At 46.5% G+C, this 24,987-nt stretch overlaps 1 protein-coding gene across 5 annotated transcripts in view; it reads right to left on the bottom strand.

The window, feature by feature from the left end:
• Positions 1–4,443: 4,443 nt before the first annotated feature.
• GATA3 (GATA binding protein 3) overlaps positions 4,444–24,987 on the bottom strand; it is a 29,845-nt gene continuing 9,301 nt past the window's right edge. For 3 of the 5 annotated variants that reach the window (XM_054807345.1, XM_054807355.1, XM_054807337.1), the window contains exons 2-6: positions 24,017–24,601; positions 20,858–21,394; positions 17,838–17,983; positions 12,119–12,244; positions 4,444–5,886 (exon numbers count right to left, since the gene is read on the bottom strand). In XM_054807345.1, coding sequence (XP_054663320.1) covers positions 5,602–5,886; positions 12,119–12,244; positions 17,838–17,983; positions 20,858–21,394; positions 24,017–24,257 — 1,335 coding nt within the window. In that variant the 5' untranslated portion in view covers positions 24,258–24,601 and the 3' untranslated portion in view covers positions 4,444–5,601. The remainder of the gene's footprint in view (positions 5,887–12,118; positions 12,245–17,837; positions 17,984–20,857; positions 21,395–24,016; positions 24,602–24,987) is intronic. The other 2 variants (XM_054807372.1, XM_054807364.1) reach the window with 1 other exon arrangement.

Here is a 24,987-nt window from a genome sequence, read left to right as displayed (position 1 = left end):
TCAGGGCATTGTGTGAAACAGGTATAAATTTGCTATACATTTGTGTTGTGCCTTGGTTTCCGTAGAGCTTAGATATCCACACAAGCACACACAGAACATCACACAACCAATAAAGACAGGTGACAACAGGCGCCCTCCAGTTCTCTAGATGGAGACATACTTACTCGTAGACATGACACATGCTGCATTTCCTTTGCTGACAAGGTATGGGGTCCATACCACTGATAAGCACCCATCTATACCTGTACATGTATATTTTTATAGAAGACTGCAACAAAAAAATGCATTAAAAAACCAGTGTGAATATAAAAAAAATCAACCACTGAAATGTTAGGAAACACCAGATTGAACTATCCACCCTTCCTCCACCTGCATTGTTCCTTCTACATATGACGATCACACCCAATTTTTTTCCCTTTGCCTCATTCAGGGCACTGGGAGGACATTGCCCTTCGTGAGCCTTTACTCCTCGTACCTTCCTTCCTGCAGACCTGCTGAAGCTGATGGGTTTTCCATGGTGCTCATCAACTTGCATCTAAGCACTTCAAAAGTGATGGATTTATCTTCACAACACATCTTTGAGGACAGAAGGAGCCATTATCTGTTCTCCAGACTTGGGAATGAGAGGGGGTGGAAAAAATGAAGCTCTGGATTTGCAGTTGAGGTTGAGATAAACCCTATATTTTTAAATAATTTGGTATTATGCAGCATTAATCTGGGCACAAGATCCCCTGGCTTCAGATACCACTGAGAGCACTGAACATTTCTGCAAAGCAGAACTCAGGATGTGAAATTAGGCAACCCCAAAAGGAAAAATCACATGATTAGTGCCTGTCCCCATGTGACGAGACTTGACTGAGTTTCCCAATGACACAGAGAATTTCTGTGAAAGAGGTAGGGTTAAATGTGACATTTTTTAAGGTTTAGTTTAAAGGGGTTTTTTCCATAAGAACATCTTCTAGTCTGTTCTCCCAAACTCTGCAGGAAACAAGAGAGGTTCCCTCTAGTCCCTTCATCAACCACCTGGATTCTTCCCCAGACTACAGCCAATCCTGAGTGAATCAGAAGTCTCGATGACCAAAAAGGTGTATGAGAACACGTGGTTTATGGCAACGTGTGCATTGGCAAGTAGTGTGGTACAATAGGAGTGATTCTGGAGGGAAAAACAAACTGTGCTGAGGACCCAAAGACCATATTTTGCTGGGTTGCTTCAACATAGTTTTAGTTTGGCCCTGCAGCGTGAGATCCCATTAGTGTGGTAGCACATTAGGTGGGAGTCCAAGGAAACCATATGGCATGAGCCAAGGTAAAATCTCATCACCCTAAGGTGGAACTATTGGAAAATCACTTCAAAAGCACACTGCTAATCTGAACCTAAATGCCGGTCTAGATGCATCCTAAGACAACTCATAATTCAAATGCATAGGAAAAAACCAAAGGTTTTGCAGATGGTGTTAATTACAGTATTTCTCATCTCTTCAACCTTGAAACATTGAGCTTGGTAATCTTAAAAATGTCCCTTCAATATGTCTGTGTGCACACATGTGTACTGACACAGGACCAATGCAGCTGAAAAGTTAACTAAGGCAGATAAATCAAGGTGATAACACTGAAGTTAATACTTAGGAGGTCTTGATTCAAGTCTTATTGCATTACTCATTAGGAGTCTTTCCACTGATGTCAATGGACTTTTGCTTGGATCATCAGTAAAATGTAGTTACCACAGTCACATCAGCACAGCAACTATTACTCACGCAAATTCCCAGAAGGCATTTTGCCTGCAAAAAGACCACAAGATTTGACCCCACTAATGACTTCCATAGTGTTTTCTACACCATATAGATTATCGAAGTAGAGCCATGACTCAGAGGGCTTTCCTGCTCCAACCTGCCTACCATCAGCTCTTCCCTGCAATTTCAGAAATTAAGAAAGGCAGAGTTGCTGTTCACAAGATGTTTGCCCAAGAACAAGAGCTCTCGGCCTTTTCTGTAAACTGGCTTTTTCCCATGTGTTAAAGGGAAGGAGAGAAACCAAAAAAACCACCCAAGCAAACAAACAAACCAAAAACCATAACAATAAAAACAAACAAGCAAACAAAACCCTTCAAGACATTAAAATTATGGAATATTTGCTCTGGGAGAAGAAAAGAAAATAAAACGTAACTGAAAAACTGGTAGATCACTCATGTTAATTCAGCATCTCAGACAGTAATCACGGGATATGTGATGTGAGAGATCTTATTCATCCTGCTCCTGGCATCAGAATATAAGATAATTGATGTAAGAACTCTCTAGACAAACTATATGTTTCCTAGAGCATACACAGACAGAGCGTCTGCATTTGTGTCCTTTTCAGGATGTCCATCCTCTGAGCTGGCTCCCATCCTGCTTCGTCTCGCTCAATGCCCCTAACACCTATGAAACAACATCAGAAGGAAACTGCAAGAAGAAGGCGTTTCCAGCTTTTAGGGGGGAAAAGAAAAAAAAAAAAAAAGGTTAGAGTGAGAAACTCAGAAGCCAGTTCCCTCTAAAGCAAATGGAAAGACTCAACACAATAATACACAAGTGCAAAATTATGTCATGCGAATCCTCCTCTAATTTTCACCATTGCTGAACTTCTGGAATCAATATATTAGTCCAACTGCAATCTGTTGATGAGTGAAAGGAGGGAAAGGTTGTAGCATCACAAATTAAAAAAAAAATAATCTCTCAAGCTTAATATCAGCAAAGATGATTATTTCCTTTGATTTGTCAGACTAATTGAAAATAGCTTTATAGTTCACAGATGATTAATTAGGAGCCAACAAGATCTCCATTTGCATCTCAGTAATTCTTCACTCTTTTATTTCAACATTTAGTCTTTATGCTTAAAATATTCATTGAGAGAGCAGAAAGGTGATTAACATAAGATTTTAAATGTGTGCCATTTGTTCTGACTTTTTTACACATTTTTGTCAACAGAGTAAAAAGGAAAGAATATACAACATTACAAAACAATTACTGCCTGTTCCGCTTACATCTGCTAAATCCTCCTTTATGGTAGATATAGTTTAACTAGGTTCATTTTGAAACAGAGAAGAAAAAGCCCAAATAAAGGTCAATCCTCTTCCGCTCCTCCCCCATTCCCAAATCAAATGACTCTTTGACCTCTGTATAATCATCGTGAAAGTTTCAAAGTGGTCCTTCTTACATGAAACATCCTTACTCATGTGAGCCATCCTGCAGAAGAAGATTAGACCATGCCACTGTTACCCTCTCCAGTTATCACCCAAGAGAAAGTGGGTTCAAAACAGCATCTGACAGATTTGGTGATATTTTTTCATCCACTTGGCATTGAACGGCAGGAGTACATATATTTCTGGGTGAAAGGACTCAATTATTTCATTCCACATTAAAAAAAAAAGAAAAAAATTTCATTTGCAGGTCACGTCTGTTGAAGTTTTTACATTTGGGGGTTGTTTTTTCGGTTTTTTGTTTGTTTGTTTGGGGTTTTTTAAGCATTTTCTCACAGCCTTGGCAACCTCTGTCTTATCACACCATGCTTAAATCTCCAGCAAATGGAGTGGGGTGATAAGACATTTAACCCTTTATCTGGAAAGTAAATGCCCAACCCATGTGATGGTATAAAGAATCTGTAAGAGTAAATACTGAAGACTAAAAGGAGGAGGGATTCCTAAGGATTAAACCATCAGAAATCAAATTATAAGAGCCAAACTTTGGTATTAACAATAATTAATACAAATAGCATTATTTCAAAGAAAACTCTTGCAGGAAGGGGCTGGCTGATGGCCTTTGAATTTTTGGGGCATTGTCCTCTGTCTACCGTCAAACCCAGCCTTTTGTAATAAGTTCTGCCCATTCCTCCAAGCACAGGGACAGGGGCTGTTCCATCTTGATTTAGACCATCGAATTATACCACTGAGTACCCAAAGGGGAAGAGCAGAAATCGTTTTTCCAGCTCCTGTCCAAAGTCTCGAGGTCTTTCCTAGTACTGCCCAAAGAGTAGCCAGGACCATAAGGACCCTGAGATACCTTTGCGCTTATCCCAGTCCCACATTGTCCTCAGCATAGCTTTGCCACTGTGGTGGCCATGGTTGACTGAGACCAAAAAGGATCCATCCCATGTGGGAGCCCAACAGTAGGCTGGGGCAGCAGCTGGGCTGCGGTTTGAGGGACAGGGAGCACACACCGGACAGTGGGGTTACACTAACATGCAGTCCATTTATTTTTGAGGGTTTTTTTTTTTTTCCTTTGTTCTGTGGGGTTTTCTTATATATCAAGCCACCACAAACACTGCATTGGCTGTCAGCATGAGCACAGAGACATACATTCCCGTACCTGTGGTAACTATGTAATAAATACCATCAAAACAAATTAAAAAATAAAAAAGAAAGAAAGAAACATATTTCCTTTCCCACCCCCAAGCACAAAACACTTTTAAGTCAACAGAATTTAATCTAGTTTATTCTCAAAAAAAAAAAAAGGAGGAAAAAATATGAAAACAAAACAAAAAAAGCAGGTCTTATCACTAGCAGTAAATAAATTTGTACAACCATTCAGTCTGTATAATAGGATGAAATAAATCTACATCTTTCTTATTTTGGTGCGTTGAATTATACATACAAACAACAATTACAGGAACTTGTTCACAATGCATATAGACCTGGAGAATGGCTATCTGAAAACCCCTTGTTGGCAATGTCTGCATGTTAACACTGATTGCCTGACACCATTGGTACTTCCTATGTAAAAGGCCCATGGCCCGAAATGAATGATCTCCCTACAGGTTTTATTTATTTAGTTATTTATTTATTTAGTTAGTTAGTTAATGCATCATCAAAACCGTTCTAGCCAGCCCCCTCCCCCTCCCCGGAAACGAAAAAGAAACCGAAAAAAAAAACAACCAAAAAAAACCAAAATAGAAATAAAATAAAAGGAGAAGACATGACTGGCAGTTGGTCCATTTGTTCGTAAGACCGCGTTTCCTCTTGGTCTGCATTGTTTATTTTTCTGGTTTTTAAATTGTCCTCCCGTCCTCTTTTTTTTTTTCCTTTTCCTTTAAAAAAAAAAATCTCTTGGAGTCCTTCATGCCTTTTTCTTTACAGCTCCCCAGATGCAATAAAGTCTTCCTCAAATGTACAGTATTTCTTACAATATAAGTTATATGCAATGTTCAGCGTTTTTTATTTTATTTTATTATTTTTTCACAGCACTAGAGATTCTGTCCAATAGGGAATGCAAGTTCTGAATGGCTTATTCACAAATGGTATCCAGATTCAGTGGGTAAGAATACATAGACGCCATAGTGAGTTCCTTTAAAAAGTGGCAAACATCACTTTCTTTAAACTTTTTTTTTACTTTTTTCTCTTTTTTCTTTTTTTTTCCTTTTTTGTGCTTTTTGTAGTTTTTTTCTGCGTTTTTTTTATTTTTTTTTCTCCTTACGCCTTCAAATAACGTTTTTATTTATTTTTTTTTTTTATTCTTTTTACCCCCTCCCATTTGATTTGGGACGTCAGACCCATAACCACACGCCTGCAAAAATGCAAGTATATAAAGTAAATCTCATTTTGAGACCGTAAGCATTCAGCAGGGGAGTCTCTCGCTAACCCATGGCAGTGACCATACTGGAAGGATGGTGAGGTCCGAAGGAGAGGCTGGATGGAGGATGCATCGGTGTCGGTGTAGTCAGCATGTGGCTGGAGTGACTGAAAGGTGAAATGTGGCTGATGGAGGACATGTGTCTGGAGAGGGCGGCAGGGTTAAAGGAGCTGCTCTTGGGAAAGTCTTCAAGGTTGTCATGGACTTTTTTGCACTTTTTGGATTTGCTAGACATTTTTCGGTTTCTGGTCTGAATTCCTTCTTTCTTCATAGTCAGGGGTCTGTTAATCTAAACAAAAATCAATTATTTTTTTTTGTGCTTCCATCCCTTCTCCCCGAAGCACTGTGGGATTCATCTACCCCATGCCCTCACAACCCCAGGGATATGCCCAGGACCAGCTGAACAGCCAGCAGCCCCTCTCCTCCCCTTGTACACCCCGTGTGCCATGGCTACACAACCTCTCCCCACCATCCCAAAATTCAGATCCCACCAGGAAATCCCAAATTCCATTGAAATTTCTGAAGACAAGACAACAGAAAATTTCTGGCAGAGCCTCATGGTAGCAAAACATACCCAAATAACTTACAGCGGCTGAAAAATTTCAGCTATCTGCACATTAGGTAATTGCACCTTGTTTAGGAACAAAACCAATCATTATCACCTTGAAATATTCCCCGCCCCCCGCAGTCAGTGTCTCACCCCGAGGCTTCCTGACTGATCTAAAACCATTAGCGGCAAGAGCTGCTGGGATTTCAGCGCAAACTTTCACAGCGGCGTTAGGGAGTTGGGCTAACTCTTCACGAAAGGGACAGGTATCTGTCTTATTTTTCTTCTTTCGAAAGATTTTGCTCTGATCGTCCATTCAGGTTTACTTCAGCCAATACGGGTTTATTTCTAAAGTCTTACAGGGTTGGGGTTTTTTGGCCTAACGCAAACACAAATATGCAGGCATATCTGTAGGAAACCTAAGCATTACATTCTTCTGCAGGGACATACACGGCAGCAGTGACCACCCATACACCCACTGGGGTTAGGAAATGGTGGCAAAAGTTCTGTAGGACCTCCTGTAAAAAACTATTATTACTGCATAGAGAGCCAGCATCACAACATGCATTAGCACAGGTGCCATGAAAGCCCCAAAGATCACACTTGGGAAGGGATTTATGCATCCAATATCCATAAACAGCCTTAAAAATCTGGACTTGGGAGTCTACATGAGGAGTTATATAGGTCTTGCACCGGCTCCTCTGCAGAATTTCACTCATAGCAGAAGGCAGGAGAGGCCAGCAAACTACTCCAGGGCTGAACACTCCTTTTCATAATAAATGTGAGCACACAACAGTGCTGATGGATATTCTGCAAAAGGAGAAAAGGTGGGGGGGAATGGATCCACTATCCACCAGGAACTACTGTCTCAACCCTGGTGAAGGACAATGAAAAGAGGTTCCTACAAGTGTCCTGAGCAGAACTTCATTCGTAAAATCTTAAATCAGCGCAAGGGACAAAGCACTCCCTTCTTCCAGATCACAGCAAAGTTTCACTTCTTGCTCATCAGCCACTGCTTGGTGCCTTTCCCTGCAGCATGGGAATCATTCACAGATTTCTCTCCCCAGGGAGGCAGGGATACAATAGCTCCCTGTTACATGCAGAGATGGAGGCATGGGGAGAGAGGGAGGACCAGACTCATCTGCTCCAGTTTAGGCATCCCAAAGTTCGTCATCTCAAGCTGAATTAGTGACCGCAGGCTCTCCATACCAGCAGTGATGGGAAACTTCACCTCATCCTAAAAATGGGTGAATAGAAGGATTCCTCTGCCTCTGGATAAAGGGAGCCGGAGGGAGCAGCCCTGCTTGCCAGCAGCTAAAGGTAGGAAGGAGGAATCTGCCCATGTGCAGTCCAACAGCAGCCCTGGGGCAGCAACAAGCAAAAACCTCAAATGTCATGGGCTTTAAATACAACACCACCCGTCTCCCTGGCTTCCTGTCCTCGCCGAGGGAACGGGGATACGCACACAAGGAAGGTCCTTTGCTCCAGCTGGATGGCTGGGGTAGGAAAGCTCTGCCTGACCTGTTTTAAGTCAGCCAACAGGGATGTGTTGCCCATGTTCAAAGCCAGGAGGAAGCCCCAAGCAAGCCCCACCGGGCAGCAATGCTAGAGGAGACCTGGAAGTCTCGATCCTTGATGAATCCAGCTCAGATTTGGGGAGGCACACACGAGCCCCGGGCTCCCCAGATCCTAATGAGAATTTGCTTTGTGAGACAAAGGCTATGGGGCAGCCAGAATTGATTTCCAGGTGAAGCAGCAAAGGTGCAAGCTCAGGAGCTGGTGGTAGCTAATCAACATCAGCCTGGGACTGTACTGGCTCTTGGAGCAAGCATGGGGTCCTGACCCCGCGTAGCTTGGTGTTATGTCCTGTAGGACAATGACCACTTCCCCAAAGCAACATCTCTCATGTTTCACTCAATCGCTAAGAACAGATTGGCCCAGGCCATGATTTGATGTGAAACCCAAGGATAGGAGTACCAGTTTTGCTCAGAATGGTGACAAAGCCACAGCCAGCCCTGCAACTGGGGCCAGAGATGCCATCCAGGCTGTTAGCTGGACACATCATCCTGGCGTACGTGGTCTCACCCTCCTAACAGATATCTGGCCCAAATGCCAAACAGTTAAGGACTCAGATAAATGTCAGGAGGAGTGAGACCAGCACAGTAACAGCAGCAAGCTGCAAATTTTTTCCACTGACTTCAAAGGCCAGCCACAGCAGAGTTGAAGTGATCCCCAAAACATCAAAGCCACTGACCCATCTCTGTTTCTGAGGTAGAGAAGGAAGAGTCCTGGAGGGAAGACCTTCTCCATGAAAATTCATTGTAATATAAATGATAACCACATGCTAAATTAAAATTAAACCAGCCCAATACATGTATATAAAATCCATTAATTTCAGATGGAGCCAATTAATTATGGGCAGGAATTATGCTCTTTGTTTTATCGTATGCAAAACGCTGACTGTTCTGCTCTCAGGACACATAGCCCTGCTTTAGGATATTGTGAAAGAGGCCTTTTCTGAGGACTTTTACCAGAAACAATGGCAACTCACTCATTTCTACGGGCATGGGCCAGTCTGCTGTGCACCTCCAGCAAGGTACACTCCCACCCATCCCTGAAGTGAGTGGATGCTCATCCCCTTTCTGAGAAGGACTAAAATAACAAGGACGAGAACCTCACATTCAACAAATCAAATCCAGGGGATAGTCTTAAACATTATAGGTCTGAACTTGCTCTGACTGAAGACAATGGGATTTTGCCATTGACCTCAATAAGGTCCTGTCACTGAAGCGGATTTATCCTTCAGACATAGTCATTACAATGTTGGGTTAATCTTCCAGGCTGGCTGTATCTTAGAAAGCACTCTGGGATGCCACAGGATGAAAGGCACCGTATCAATGTGAAATATTAGTCATTGTTAATACTGGTGTTAATGGAGCCGGCTCTTGTGGAAGTCAGTGGGAGAAATGCCAGCAGCTTCACTAAATGCACCCCAAGACTATTATGATTATTGCTTATATCCTACTGACAAATGGGTTTGCTTAAGCTGTGGGAATCAACAGTAAAACAAATTGATATAGCCCCATGAAAAAAATAGCACCATGAAAATATAGCTCCATGAAAAAAATAGCCTTTTCACTGCATTGTACTCAGTGTGGACTGAAAAACTGGGTAAACTTCATCTTCAGATCAACCCATTAAAATACCCTAATGATCTGAAGGTCCGAGAAAAAGTCATCAAGCCCAAAGAAAATACAAAAGGCGGGGGGGCAGGGGGAGTGGGGTTAAAAAGCAGCCAGGAATTTGCTACAATCTAGCCTGAAACAGGGTTGAGGCATCTGCCAAGCAGTTGAAGACCTTCCATTGGCATTGATGCAACATCTGTGCAGACACGCTCAGCTGCCTGGGAGGGACATTGGGAGAGACATGCTATGATGAGCCTCTCTATTTCTGACACCTCTCCTGATGGAGGACTGATACAGATACATAAAGGGAGCAGGACCACAGCCAACAAACTAGTCTTGCATTTTAACAGACCAGATCAGTTTGCACCAGCCAAGGAACCTTGTCCACATGCAACCACCAAACTTCCTCTCTGCCTTGAGTTGACTAAAGGATGATGCTGGTGCCGAGGTCCTGCCTCCCAGCAGCCAAAAAGAGAAGGCATCTCCATGAAGCTACCCCCACCTTACCACTAGTCACAAAAAATTCGCTCGTATTTAGCTTCTGAAGCACAATGTGGCCTTCACAGTGACAGCCACCAAAGCCATTTGGGCTGCAGAATGATGCTCCAATGCTCTGCCATTGTGGACCTTTACAGCTGCGGGTGGTATGTTCACGGACTATTGGCTGTTATGTCGCCTGTTTCTCACCACAGTCATAACTAAGCATCATCTTAAAAAGGTAAAAAAAAAAAAAAAATCTACCCACTCATAGCCACATTTTAGTATCCTTGCCTAGTTATATTGCTGCACACAGTATCTCAGTCCTCTAGGGGTTTCTTTCATTTAAGCAGGTCCCATTAATGGAGTTGCTCATAAGGCAAGATACTACTTGACTTTGGTAAGTAGCCGTGCTGAGCTTTTAAGCAGCTGTCGGTGTTTTTAATGAATATGAAAATGGTTCCAATGTGCTCAAGGCCTGCCCCATGTCACAAATTTCACAGCTGGATCAGAGTTTCCCTAAACAGTGGATCTAGGGGTCAGTTCAGGCCAACTAGGTTCACAATGTTAGTGTGAAAAAGAAAAGGATGTTCTCTTGCAGGCACATTTCTGGAGAACTTCAGCACTCAAGACACCATTCTAAAGGGGGGATTCCTCCAGTCAGATGTCTACAATGCAGGTAGACATATTTGAAATCATCCTGCACCTTTTGTAGTCATGAGGAGAAACTACGCTGTCTTCAAGGGTGCAAGTCATCCCATCCAAACACGGGCATCTCCATCAGGTCCAATAAATGGCACCTGAGAAGAGCCTATTTCCTTCAAAGGACTTTGCTGGGGTACAGGGGAGCAGTGTAGGTATAGGTATCCCTATAGGTCTCCCAAGCTACGTGATTTAAGTCCTACCACTGGTGGCTACAAGGCCAAAATGAAAACATAGCACAAGCATAGACTCCTCCAGTGAGGCTGGCTGACCTTTCTCCCTTCTTGCCATGGAAATAGCAAACAGAGAATATTTTCTTGTGATATTCTAAGAGTTTTCACTCTGGGTCCAACCCCTTTGTTTGCAGTGATCACACTGAGAGTTTGATGACAAGCTTTGCTTGCTACATAGGACTCAAAACATGCTGAGACGCCTGCCCACTAAAGAGTAAACACATTTTCCTTTTTTCCAAGAGGGATGCCTCTCACAGAACAGGTGAAAAATTACCCTGGTTGGGTTTTTGTGGTTTTTCTTCTACTTAATCCAAACTTGTTTACTCATCCCAAGAAACCAAAGAGCTTGAAATAACAAATGGAAGGGACTGAGACACCACAAGGGTTGGGTGCCCCATGAAACCCAATCTGTCTTTGATGCGTTTGCATGGGTGGACATGAGGGCAAAACATAGCCCAAGATTTCTAAGTCAAACATAAAGCAAATGACCACTAGGGGAAAAAAAAAAAAAAAAAGAAAAAAAAAAGTGATATCAAAGCAGAGAAATGGAAAGTCTTTTCCTTCTTCTGACATAATAATTATTCTAATACCACATGTGGAATGAGAGTAACAGGAGTAGCCTTAAGACTCTTTTATTAGCAGTATTATTCAGTAGAAGACTTTTCAGATCCCTTTAGCTCTTTCCATGGGGCACATATCCCTGGTTCCTGCAAGCTGGCTTTGCATGGAGATATTAGATTAAATCTGCAAGCCATTTCATTTCATTTTTCCTTCCCTTCCATGACAGACTCTTTAAAATTCACATCACAGGTTGAGCAGACTCTGCAACCCGCTAACTAAATCAAGTCCTTTTTGGTTGATGCTTGCGTCAACCAGTGCAAACACAAGACCTAAATAAATCGTCTTTGGGGATGGGTGGAGGGACAGGACAAAGGCAGCCACAAACCCAAGAAAGATCTAAATAGTCGCTGGCACATTTTGCTTTTTTTTTTTTTCTCCAGAGTTTGTATTTGCTGGAGGAACCAAGCTACTCATAGAAGGGGTATCGTCTTGCAGGACGGCATGTTGTCTTTTCCAACACACTGAGCCCAATCAGCAGCAGATACTGTCTCTCTGTGTTGATCCACGCCTCCTTTCTTGGCTCAGACATGGGAAAGCTCTAACATTACCCAGGGACTGCCCCGCTTTATACCTCCCCAAGTCAGATCAGCTACATTTGAGGGGATGCTGACTCATTGCTCCAAGCCCCGAGGTCCCCAAAGGGATAAAGAAGGTCTCAGCACCACCCAAGACTGGAAATCCTTAAGTCAAAGAAGAGTTTGGACCATAGAGCACCGAAACTGAGGCCTCGTTATTGAGCGTTACAGTCACACTTACATTGTGCAGCTTGTAGTAGAGCCCACAGGCATTACAGACGGGATCGCCGTTGGCATTTCTCCTCCACAGGGTGGTAGTGGTGGTCTGACAGTTCGCACAGGACGTGCCCGCCCTCCTGGCTGCAGACTGCGGGAAGGAGGGGGAGAGACAAGGGAAGAGGAGAGGGAGAGAAAAGCACTCGTGTTAAAAAAAAAAAAGAAAAGAAAAAAGAAAGAAAAAAAAAGAAAAAAAAGATGCAATCAGCAAAATTGCTGAGAAAGAAAACATCAACCCTGCAAGACTGACGCACATCAGTAGAGGCCTCCAGAAACTGGCTTGTGAGAACAAATAATAATTCTGAAAAAAATCCCCAAGGTACTTTAATCCCAAATTATATATGAACTGAATCAGGTGCCAAAGGGCATCCTAAAAGTGAGTGCTAAACCTCTGATAGAACTCATCAAAATTAGCAGCGCTGGCACAGCCCATTCCAGAGGGGAAAATATTATTTAAATGCCAACATGTCTTTCCATCTTAATTCTCTCAGACCCCCCAGGGGTCTAATTCTGCAGTCAGGGCCTGAACCAACAATTGCTGGAGTCAACGGCATGAGTCACGCCGGCTCCAGCGAGCGCCGGGTGAGACCCACGCTGAGCTTGGTGGGCAGCTGCTCACCGGGTCCGACCGCAAATACGGCCCGGTCCCGTAAATTCAGCTCGGCTTCAAAGGATACGGGTTCCAGATCGGAAATAACACTGTGGCAAAGAGCGAGAATTCCAACTTTTTAATTACACCCTTTTGCAGCCTAAACCTTCATGTTTATTTAAGGATTGGTAGGGAGCCTGAAAGAAGAATTTACCATTTCATAAAGGGGGAGGGACAAGAAAAAAAGTCTACGTGTCAAGGTGTATAAAGAAGCTTTTTTGTTGGCTGTGATAATGATTTAGCAAAGCCAAATTCAGCAAAGTCGCTCCTCTTTCACATGCATGAATTCATGCTTATCATTTAAAAACTGTTACGTTAGCAAACAAATTGTCCTTCCGCCACTGAAGGAGGAAAAGGAGTTTGCAGACTCCTATGTGAATGCGTATGCATGTTTGCCTGTGTGCAAGTGCCTACAGCTCCTAAAAAAAGACCTTTAGATCCCCGTCCTATCTCTTCTTCATCAATATGACACAGTCCCAGAGCTCTGATTTCATCCCAATGCGTTGCTTTCAATGGGACTGCTCATGTGCTTAAAGTTAAAACATGTGCTTAAGCGATTTGCCAGATCATAGCAATGCTTGGCACCTTGCAGAACTGAGCCTTTAATGCTCTCTTTTGTGCTCTTACTGTTTCAAATTTACCCCTCACCCCACACAGCCGCACACTGTAGCGCATCCAACATTTAAAAAAAAAACTCAAAACTACCGCATCTTTGGATACCGTACAACAAACCCAAAATGCAAACATGGACACTGGCACAGCGCTAGCGTTAATACCAACTCTTGTTAGGTCATGTTGCAATTTTAATCATAATTGAATGCGGCGTAGGTGGAGAAAGGACGGGTTGGTTTTGTTTTAGATAGAGTAGGATTTTTATTTTTCTTTTCATTAGACAAAAAGGACTGTCTAAAAAATAAATAATACGATGCCCATGAGTATTAGGATGCATCACGGAGAGCCTGATCTGACAGCAAGGGGCTCTCACTGTCTGCCCATGGGGACAGTTCCATTTTGCCTGACCATAAACCACGCTGAAACAAGCCGATCTCAAGCCCAAGGAGGCCTCTAGCTGACTTCTCCGTGCTGATGATAAGCAGGAGCTGGGAACAGCACACAGGTCTTTGGTTGCAAAGATCCCCGTGACGGCAGGAGAAGCTGAAGCGTCCCACCACGAACAGCAGAGCCCTGAACAGATGTGTGCGCACACACACCTCGGTCCTGTCCCACTCCAGACCATGCTATGGCTGCAAATTTAGTTCCCATCAAAATCATCAGGTTAATACACGTGCTTCAAGCACAGCACAGACACAACAGCTTGCAGAGCCGGGCTGTCGCCAAGACCTGGGGGCCAAGTCGGCAGATCTCTGCCCCCCCAGCTCCCGCCGGCCAGCACGGGTGGCTCAGAGGCTGGATCGAGTCTCTCAGTGGCAGCTTTGCCCTTATCAGACCCAAAAATCAAGCCTAAGGAAATTTCTAAAAACCAGTGATATTTGACTCAGCCCACACAGGGGAAACATCCCCTTTGAAGATATTTGGGGTTTCTACACGGTGCTCGTCGTAATTTCTCTTACGGCAAGTGTGTTTAAAAGACACGCCTGATCGCCACCTTGCTGCTTTCATACAATCTCTGACATTAAATAAACGAATAAATCACAATGTGAACTGTCTTTATAAAACCTTTTCCATCTGCCGCATTTCCCCTACAAAAATTCAGCGTTGTTAGCTCTTTTGGTCCCAGGCTGTACCTTTTATGCTGTACCGACTTATACTGGAGACACCGGCAGGAAACAATGAATAATAACACAATTGTAAAAGCTCCCAGCAATGGCATCCACTGACGCTAATCACCAACCTGAGCCTGACCACGTAAGTAATGGGATGACTAACAGGGTGCCCCATATCATCTGTAGGACCAGACCCCATGGCCCAGTTGCACGTGAGCGAGGGCACAACTTCAGAAGCGCTGGCAGTGATGAGAAAGTGGAATTGAGGACGGTGCAGGAGGAACAAAGCACTGATAAAGGTGCTTAATTAAGAGGCCTTTTCGATGTCTGGATTTACATGGGGTAGCCAGAAAGCTGCAAGCATCAGCTTCCTAAAAAAAGACTGCACGTGCATGGGCCTTCTGAGAAATTGGTTATAATCCTTCTGAAACCAGCATGGCTGGACACAGAAATGGAGAGCTCTGCATCCACATGGGCAGGGAAAGGAAGAAAATCTATAGGAAGGTTTTATCTCAGCAACATCAGTGACTACTGGCTTTGACAGGGACAGGAACGGTCTCCAAGAGGGCTGTAGACCTTTTAAGCAGAGCCATGGCCTGGTACCACCTGCCTGTTCCTGATGCCCTCACCAACATCTCCTGATCTTCCACCTTCCCCCCAAAGCAGACCTGTTTGAGACCCCTCAACCATTAAGGCTCCATCCGTCTCCCCTAAAGGAAGCCCTTACAAAGACGCCCATTGATTTTAATAAGGTTTAGGCTGGGTTCTCAGCGTCTAAGGATTTATTTGCCTTCTCTCTCCAACCCATCGGAGTCCTTTCATTAGTTTCAGCGTGCCTGGGATCAGAGCCTACAAAACCAGCCCAAGGTCACACAGGAAATTTGTGGCAGAGGGAGAGGAGCACACGCTGGATCCCCACCCTGAGCCTCCATACACACGCCGGCTTCCCCAGCCTGCTCGCCTTCACAAGTCAGGAAAGATCAAGTCAAGCCACAGACACACACACATCTACATCTATGCACACGAAACACAAACACGGGCCCAGCTTTGGTGCCTTCTGATTTCTTTTTTTTTTTTTTTTGGAGGTTAGTGAGGGAAAAAAATATAGATGCAAACAGCATTAGAAATGTTTCTCTTTCTTTTTTCCCCCAGGCAGTGCTGGGAAAAAAAAAATATATATATATATAAAAATCAAAAGTTCCCATTTAGCCAAGGCTGCATTCAAAGAACGGGAACTTTTTGTAACTTAAACTTTAACTAAAATGCCCAAGATTGAAGTGATTATGCAAGACAAGGTCTCTCTCTACTTTTTTTCTTTCTCTTTTTTTTTTTTCCCCCAAGAATGACCTTTTACAATGTATTTATTTATATAGTTCATTTTACATGTGCCGGGCTGAGAGTGACTCGGGACATTCTTTCGTGGTTCCATCAGACACTTTTTGAAAGCTCTCCCCCCCTTTTCCAGCCGCTTTTCTATTCTGCCTCCCCCTCCGCTTGTTTGGATACGCTCAAGCTCCTGTGTGTTTGGGCTGGGGAAACGGAGCTGTTGTTTAGGAGTTATCTCCAGGGCTCAGATATCCGGCAGCTTTTTCCTAGGAAGTTAACTTTACACATAAAGAGAGAACAAGGGGAAAAAAAAAAAAAAAACACCAAAAAAAACCCGGAGGTGTGTGTGTTTAAGACAGAAGAGCCGTGGGGAGGAGGAGAAGAGAACAAGAGAGCTGCCCAAAAAAATTAAAATCCCAGCCTGTACTTCCCTCCCTAGAAAGCTTTTCCTTTTTTCTAATAAGGCTGTGAAAGATGAGGAAGATCAACATTTTCCTATACAGGAAAAGCTGTATAGGAAGGCACGGAGAGATCCTGCCTCAGGCTGTGCTTTGCCTATGGGAAATTTGGGAGTAGAGGAGCAAACCCACATCTTCCCCAAAACCCACACGGCCAGGCAGAGCCATCGTCGCTGCCCCTCGTAGCGTAACCCCTCCTGGGGCCGTACCCTGCAAATGTTTCCCGACACCTATGGGAATATCGCTGATCCAATTTTGCAGGCATCTCACAGGTGAGGAAGCTGAATCCGTACCTAAGAGTTGCCAGACCAAGGCTGTGAGCACCTCCACGGGGAACACGAGGCCAATGAACCACCCTGCTCCTGCCTGCAGGATCCGGCCATGCCGGGCACAAGCCTCACGCAACCAGCCGGATCCATCCATAAGCTCAGAAAATCCACGGAGAGGCGAGAGTTGCTTTTCCTCTGCATTTTGAGCAGCCCCCAGGAGCTCATCCACATCTTTAATCCTAACGAAACCAAACGTGCCTCAATTCAAAACATTCAATAACTTCCCATGCAGGGAACATATTTTTTTTCCCCTGCTTGATATATTTTTTTCCCCTTGTGGTTTGCCTGATTATTTGCCAAATACAGTTCAACGCATTTATTAGCCATGCCCACAGCTTCCAGACCTTTTTGTGACTTCCAAGGAAATTCATAAATGGATCACTGGGGATGCTGTAACATATTGCCTGTACGTAGTACAGTCATGAGGCTTGCAACTATTATTTCAAATATTTACCCGCGCTTTTCATCTTCCTCCAACTTCTGTGGCCCCGGGGAACATGCTCGGCTTTGGACACTCATCAGGCTTGCTCCTACTTTGCCATCCCCTATTTTGTGTCCTCACCACTCCGATGGGGTGGCAGCTGCCCACCAGGCAGGAATGACACAATTTGAGACCCACATGGCTCTGGAACAAATGACCACACAAGATTCAAGTGGCATCAGGACCATCAGCCGAGCGCTTTGCAGGACCAAGGTACGACCAGTGCCCCGGTGGCAACTGGTACCCAGCTTGGGTCCCCCCTCCATGACACCACCAACCAAAGGGGATGGAGAGACACTTGGGAAGACAGCAGCCTGGAGAACCCAGGAGAAACTCCGTTCTCCTGATAAGGTCTTTGATCACTAGGAAACGATTACTCTGCCCTTGTCCCCTGGAAAAAGCCATCATCCTTGGGTCACCATCCAGAAGCACTATGTAGAGGAATCTGCCCCACTGCAACCTGGGAGAAAACTCAGTTCTGGTTTGCAAGAAGCCCTGGATTTTGATTTTTTAACTGGTTTTGCAGTTTGCAAGAGGACCAGACAACGGAGGCCCACAGTGTCTGGGAGCATGTCTCCGAGCATCCCCCCCTCCCAGCCCTCTGATGCGGTGGGACCAGATTTTGGAGCTGGCTGAGCTTCCCTGTCCATCCTAAGCTGCAGACAAGAAGCACAAGTTGCAGAAGAAGGAAAAGAAAGAATAAAAAAGGACACTCACCAGCCTTCTCTTGGGTTTGATCAGGGGCCGGTTCTGCCCATTCATTTTGTGATAGAGTCCACAGGCGTTACACAAATAGTGCCCGGTGCCGTCTCTTCTCCACAGAGGGGTTGAGGTAGCCCCACAATTTACACACTCCCTGCCTTCTGGAAACAAGAGAGCACATAGTTCACTTAGGGAAAGCGGAGGCAAAAGGGGCTGCCCCCCCCCCCGAAAAAAAACCCCACCTCCTAAGAGACCCAGCCATGCCAGACCCTGCCTGTCCTCTCCAAGCTCAGGCTGTCCAAGCAAGGGTCCAAGGCCATGGCTGAGCTACGTCCCTGGCACAGGCTGGGCCTGATCCTGTCCCCCTCGCCAGCACCACCCCACAGGCAGCAGCAGGCCTGTGTCCCAGCAGCAGGAAGAGGGATGGTGACAATGACAACTCGAACCCCCATGGTGGCTCAAGGGGCTCCCCAGAGAAGCTCTCACCCATCCCGCAGGTCCGTCCTTTGGCTGACAATTCCCCCTCACCCCATGTTGCCCTATGGACCAGGCAAATCTTGGCAGGCGTTCCAGGAGCCTCCAACCTCCCCCCGAGAGGGATGGATACCAAATTTAAGTCCATGCTCCCCTTTCTGATGCATATGGGGATCCTGGGGTTGCTCCTTGAGCACTGCCCAGCTCTGAGGGGGGGGTGCATGAGCCTGGGGGAGGCTCTTCCTTTGGCGTCAGGTCAAACTACATCAAGGACCCTCAACATAATCACAGATTGACAGCCAAAACAACTCCTCAGCCCCAGCCAATACACAACCACTCTGCCAATATCTGCTATCGATTAATTTGCAATTAAGCTTCCACCGCCCAACCTGCAGAAACCCCTCTGCATCCTCAGCCTGATGCTCCATCCCTAATAATTGGGATCCCGAACAGCGCCGAGCTAACCTGAGCCCTAATTAAGGTCTTTCCCTCTTTCTTCTGCCTTTTTTTTGGCACCTATCATCTCCCTGGGTATCTTGGTGGGCTTCTCCCAGCCCACCAGCTCCCAGCTTGCGGGAGGGAATTGGGGGCATGCCTCTCAGCTACTTTCAGAGTGTTGACTGGGGTTTTTTTGTTGGGTGTTGGGTTTGTTAGGGTTTTTTTTTCTTGCACCTAATGACACTTCCAGCCCATCTGAAAGCAGCAGAAGACCTCAGCTGGCCAGAGCAGAGCTAACTCAGCACAGAGCCGGCTCCCCGCTGCCCCAGCCCGCGCTGCGTTCGAGCAAGAGGCATCCGCGCCCTAACCACAAACGGCAACCGTTTTTCCAGAGCCTTTGCGCTAAACCCCTCTCCTCTCCCCCCCCCCAACAACAACAAAAAAAAAAAAAAAAAGACATTTGCAGCCGTTTCTCCCTCTTTCATCCTGCAAAAACACCCCCTCCCTCCTTTTCCTCTAGCACTAACCCCCTTTGTCTGCGAGCTTCCCAGCTTGCTAAAATCAACTTTAAAAAAAAAAAAAAAAAGAAAAAAAAAAAGGTGCTGCTCCTGGGGTTGGTTTATCACGAACCGCAGATGTGTCTCTAGAAGGTAAAGTAACAGAAAGTGGCAAAAGGAAAACAAGAAGCCGGAGGGGGGCGGGGGGGGGGCAAGACGGTTTGAAAATACCGCGCAGCCGGTGCCCCGGCGGGAGCTGCGGCTCGGCGGGCCCCGGGGCGGCCAGGGGAGCACAGCACCGCCCGGCTTCCACCGGGGCCGAGAATAAACCGGTCCCTACCCCGACACAGCACCCGGTCCGTACCAGGGCCAGGCGGGGAGCCGCTCCCGTTAATACCCAGGTCGTTTTGTTCCCCTCCGGTTAAACGGGGCAGCCGCTCCGGGGCTGTTTGAGTCTCTGTCCCTCTCTTTTGTTTCACTCCATCTCTCTCTCTCTCCTGCTTTCATGTACAAAACATACAGGTCTGGGTTTTTTGTCACTCTAACCGCATCCGGACTCTATTAAAGTTCCTGGCGCTGGATAAACAATGCAACTGTCGCGTGCAGCAGTCTGAAAATAATTGGATTAGCTCAAACATATCAGCTAAATAGAGACAGTCCCTGCTCAGACAGACAGAGTAAATGTCACCCTGGAAAAACCCTGAAAACTGATCTCATTCATGCCAGGCAACCCTGCAGCAGCCTCCTCGGAAAAAAAAAAAAAAAAAAAAAAAGAGAGAGAAAAAAAAGAAAGAAAAAAAAGAGTTTTAACTAATCGCCCTTTCTTCTGCACACACACCCCCCTCGCCTCACACACTACCCCTCGGTGCACACAAACGTCCAAGCCCGGAGCGTTCAGCCGTCGGGAGAGCCGGAGCCGCGCAACACCCCCCTTTCTCCGCGGGGTGCGCCCAGCGCTGGGACCCCCCAGCTCCTCCCCGAGCGGTGCGACCAGGGGGGGATGCTTTTGGGGTCTCGCACTGGGGGTGGTCAAAGACCCTGGCACGGAGCTGGATGGGGTTGGGGGCTGCGTGGGCGAGCGGCCCCCACCGCCCCAGGAAAAACCCTCCCCGCATCTCCGGGCGCCGCATGGGAAGAGGCCCTGGGAAGAGCGAGGCGGAGGGCAGGCGGGGGAAGTTGGCCGGGATTTAGTACCATTATTAAAATACAGAGAGATACACTAATGCTGCGGTTCCTTAGGTTTCGCTTCCTCCTTAGGCGCCGCAGCTGAGCACACCGTAGGCGCTTGGGGTGGCGGAGGGGCCCGGATCGCCCCCGGGGCAGGAGCCCTGCGGCACCGGGAGTGGGGGGAGGTTTGGGCTCCTGGGCCGGCGTGCCTGGGGTTGTACTCCCAGCCCGGGTTGGACAAGGGGGAGTTTGGTTAGAAACCCAGCAGGGCAACCTGTGGTGAAGGTAAAGTCCCCTCCCCGTGGCCTTCAGCCCCCGCTGCTTTCATCGCACGGATGCTTGTGCACATCCCTTTGCGTGCGGAGAGGAGAGGGGGGCGCAGCTCTATCCCTTTGCCCCCCGCTTCCCCCCATAGCTTCCTCTCCCGAGCAACGGGGATGAAGAAGCCAAAAGCCCTACCTGTGCTTGACCGTGCTTTCGGTCGCGATTTACACCCGAACCCGGTAGGCGATCCTCCTAAGAGGCTACTGGGGGGGAAAAGTCCAGAGCCATATTCTGGGACATACGGTGGGTAGGTAGTGATGGGGTGATGAGCGGAGGAGGTGGCTCCTCCTAAAGAGGCCATGCTGCTCCGAGAGTGAGAGGACTCCAGCTTCATGGTATCGGCCAGGGACACCTGGTATTTGATGCATTCCTTCTCGTCCTGCCGGGTGGAGCCGGTGGAGCCGGGGGTGGAGATGGACGGATCCGGGGACACATCTTTAGGAGGGGTCGGTGGGAAGGTGAAAAGGTGCGGGCTGGAGTGGCCGGCGGATAAAGTGGAAGAGGAGGCGGGTGGGTAGACGGAAAGGGGTCCCGGTGAGCTGTGATGGATGGAGGTCTTGGAGAAAGGGCTGAGGTTCCAGGGGGAAGCGCTGTGGTGGCTGCTCAGCGCCTTGCTCCCGTCCAGCCAGGGCAGCGAGCCGTGCAGCAGCGGGGGGCGGCACACCTGGCTCCCTGCTCGGAGAAAGCACAGCGAAACCCCCGTTACACTCCCTTTGCCACCCTGGCAAGTCCCCCGTGGGGGTCCCAGGCTGTACCCCCACCTCCCTCCTTCCCAAAGGGCTCAGCATGATGGGGGAGCAAGCAAAATTGCATCTGATGCAAACCCCCACTCCCATCTAAAAATTAAAATTTAAAAAGATGCAATAGCCTGAGGTGGCAGCCCGGATCCTGCCCAGGAACGGGTCTTCGGGTCGGGACCACCCCCGAGTAGGGATGCCAGTCCTGGGACATGGAATTTGGCGAGCCCTGCTTCACTCTCTCCCTTTTCCAGACAATCCCACGCGGACTTTGAAGCGAAGATCCTGCGTGAAATCGCCAAGCCTCGACTGCAGAAATTTATTTTTTTTTATCTTAGCTGGAAAATATTTTCCCGAACGCAGCCGTGGGCTATTCTGGTCAAACGAAGACGACCAGAAGATGTCCTCACACGTGATAATAACCTTTCCAACAGAGTTGATAAACTTTGCAAACCGCCCAGCTCGTCTTTTTTTCTTCCACGAGGCTGCACATAAATGTCAGACGGCTTTTTCGTGGTGATATGGCACACGCAGGGAGTACCAACTGTCTCAAAAGAAACTCTCCATCCCCTTCTCGTGACAAGAGACCCTTCACTTTTATTTTAAAATACAGACCTAGACTTAGCAAAAAAACCCCAAAACTACTATATTTACGAAGTCAAACCTTTTTTTTCTGTGGTTATAAACGTTCTTTAAGGATGGTACCTAATATTTTAAATTAATCGCATCGCTGCCCTTGCTTAAAAATAAAAAACATCCAAAGAATCAAATCTACCCAAATCCACAGCCACTTGAGTAAATTGCTATAAGCTGAAAAACAGAGTTATTCAACCGAAGGAGAGCAAGTTTGTGCCTGCTAATAAAGCCCTGAAACGCATTGACATCTAGAGAGCCTTAACCTCTGTAGGTATCGTGATATATGTATACAGGCTGCTAAATATACAGAAGGAGAGATGCAAACACAGCTCTATAGAGCCACAGATAGTTAAAGAGTTGGTGCAATGTGGACACGTATGTTTGCATGTGAGCTTGTGTGTGTCTAGAAAATCTCCAAGTTAGTTTTCACCATACCAGACATTTGTGAACAATACTGAAAGTAACTGCTCGAAAGGAAGGGAAGGTGGGTTATACGAATAGAAAGGGTCAAGATTCATTATCTTCTCCAGGAAGTAGCATAGTAAATAATATTCAGACTAGATCAGAGAGACCGCATTTCCACTTTCTGCTGATATATTGGAAAAAAGAAATGAAAAGAAAAGAAAAGAAAGAAAGGACAAAGGCTGCTGATCCTTAGAAATAATTGTTTTAAAGGGACTAATAGCAGAACAATGCAGTTACTGAGCGGAGCCTAATGCAGGCTCGCACTCAACAAGTAGCTGAGGGCTGGGAGCAGCCCCCTGAACCCGGCTCGGCTCCATCTCCACTCACTCATCCCACCTTCTTCTCCTTAATTTTGGCGTAATTTCCACTGCAAACCTCGGGCTTTTTAGATTTCGCCACTACAGAGATCACCCTCTGGCTTCATAAATCAGCATCTGTTTTTTCTTCTCTTGTTTTTTAATTTTTCTCTTTTCCGTATTTTTTAACCATACAGGTAAACTCCAGCTATAAATACTGGATCACTCCAATTCTTCATAAAAAGATGGCACCAAAACACTAATCCCTCTGTGGACCTGGGCCGCATCGGCCCTAGGTATTTCACCTCTTCTCTAAAAGCTGTGACCCAGGAACAAAATTCACAATGTGGATCACTACCTTCCTGCAGGACCCACAGGAAAACACACCAGATCTGATACCTAACTACACCACGGGATTTATTTGTTTTTATTTCTTCCTTGTTTTTAAACACACGGCGTGGTGTGGCCCTAGATGCATGTGCAAAACTTTCGACCCAAGCCTAACAAGCTCACCAAGTGCGAATGAAATAGCCCAAGCGTGAGGACAGGAGGGTCATTTTCACACCCCTGCTCCCCAGCTTGCTTTTCTTCTCCAGAGCAGCTTAATCGTGCAAAAACTAAACACCGTATGAAAACCCTAACTGTTAACCTAATTACGGGGGGGGGGTGGGGGAACTAAAGTGAAAGAGAGAGGGAAAGAGGAAGAAAACGAGAAAGATGAAAGGAAAAGAAAGAGAAAGAAGGAGAGCAAGAGAGGGGGAAAGGGGGAGAGAGGAGAGAGTAAGAGTGGAGAGAAAGAGAAAAAGAACGAGAGAAAGAGAAAGAAAAAGAAATAAAGAGACGAAGAGAGAAAGAGAAGAGATAGAACGAAAGACGATATAAAGAAAAAATAGAGAAATAAATGAAAGAATGAAAGAGGGGAAGAAGGAAAGAGAGAGCAAGAAAGATAATAAAAAAAAAAGAAATAAAGAAGGGAAGGAACCCTGGATTTTGATTTATTTCCAATAAGCCAACCCCAAAATCCACCCGTGACGTAGTTTCCCCGCCGGCAGGAGAGCTGCCGGGATCTGCCCGACGGCAGCCGGGCCGCCGGGGGTCGGGGCAGCGCGGAGCCGCCGGGGCTGCCCCGTGGGAGCCGGTGTCTCGGCGGGGACACTCACCGTGGTGGGCCGTGGGGTATCTCTGCACGGTGGCTCTCACGGAGTTGCCGTAATACGGAGGGACGGGGTTGCCTTGTCCGTCGATATTAAAAAGTACATCCACTTCCTCGGCGAGAGGATACTGCGTGGGGTCCATGTAGGTATGGCCAAGCGTGGGGTGGTGCGAGTCCGGGTGCTGCCCATTGAGCACGGCCGGGTGGTGGTGGCTCACCCACCGCGGCTGGTCCGTGGAGACCTCCATCTTCCGCGCTCGCTGCTCCGCCGCTGCTCTTCCTCCTCCTCCTCCTCAGCAAGGCGCGGAGGACTTGAGATAGGAGGGGGAGACGGTGCTGGAGTTATGCAGAGGAGGGGGGAAGTGCTCGGCGAGTTTGGGGATGTTTCTGGTTAGGTTTGGTTTAAAGTGGAAGGAAGGGGGGTTATGGTGATAAACGATCGATTCCAAAAAAAAAAAAAAAAAGGAAAAAAAGAATATAATAAAAAGAAAAAAAAAGGGAAAACAAACAAACTCAGGGAAAAAAATCTCTACGAAGTGAGATCCCCTCGGTATCTTCCGCTCTTTTGCAGATGTTTCTCTTCTTTGATCACCTGTAACGAGAAAGAGGAAAGGGAAGGAGCAGAGAGAGAGAGAGAGAGAGAGGCAGAGAGAGAAACGTGCTTGAGAAGTTCTGAACTTTAGCACCTGACTTTTTAGGCAAGAGAAAACCCATCCCATCCTTCGGCAGCCATCCCTGGGAAGCGCCTGCTCTGCCCTGGACCCACCTCTCCCCAGCGCCTCTTTCTCTTTCGCTCTCTCCTCTCCCGGCTCGGAGCGGAGCCGAGCAGCTCTAACCGCGCTCCTGCCGCCTCAGCTCTTACTCTTGCTTTTTTTTTTTTTTTTTGGCCTTTTTTTTTTTGGAGTCGTCACGGTTGTTTGTTTATTTGTTTATTTGCTCAATTTGCACCTGAGAAGCTCCAGTGGCTTAAGCTGGTGA

This window comes from Grus americana, chromosome 1 (assembly GCF_028858705.1).
Source record: "Grus americana isolate bGruAme1 chromosome 1, bGruAme1.mat, whole genome shotgun sequence".
Lineage (NCBI taxonomy): Eukaryota > Metazoa > Chordata > Aves > Gruiformes > Gruidae > Grus > Grus americana.
The sequence above is the reverse complement of the archived record's forward strand: the minus strand, read 5'-3'. Positions and strand labels throughout refer to the sequence as shown.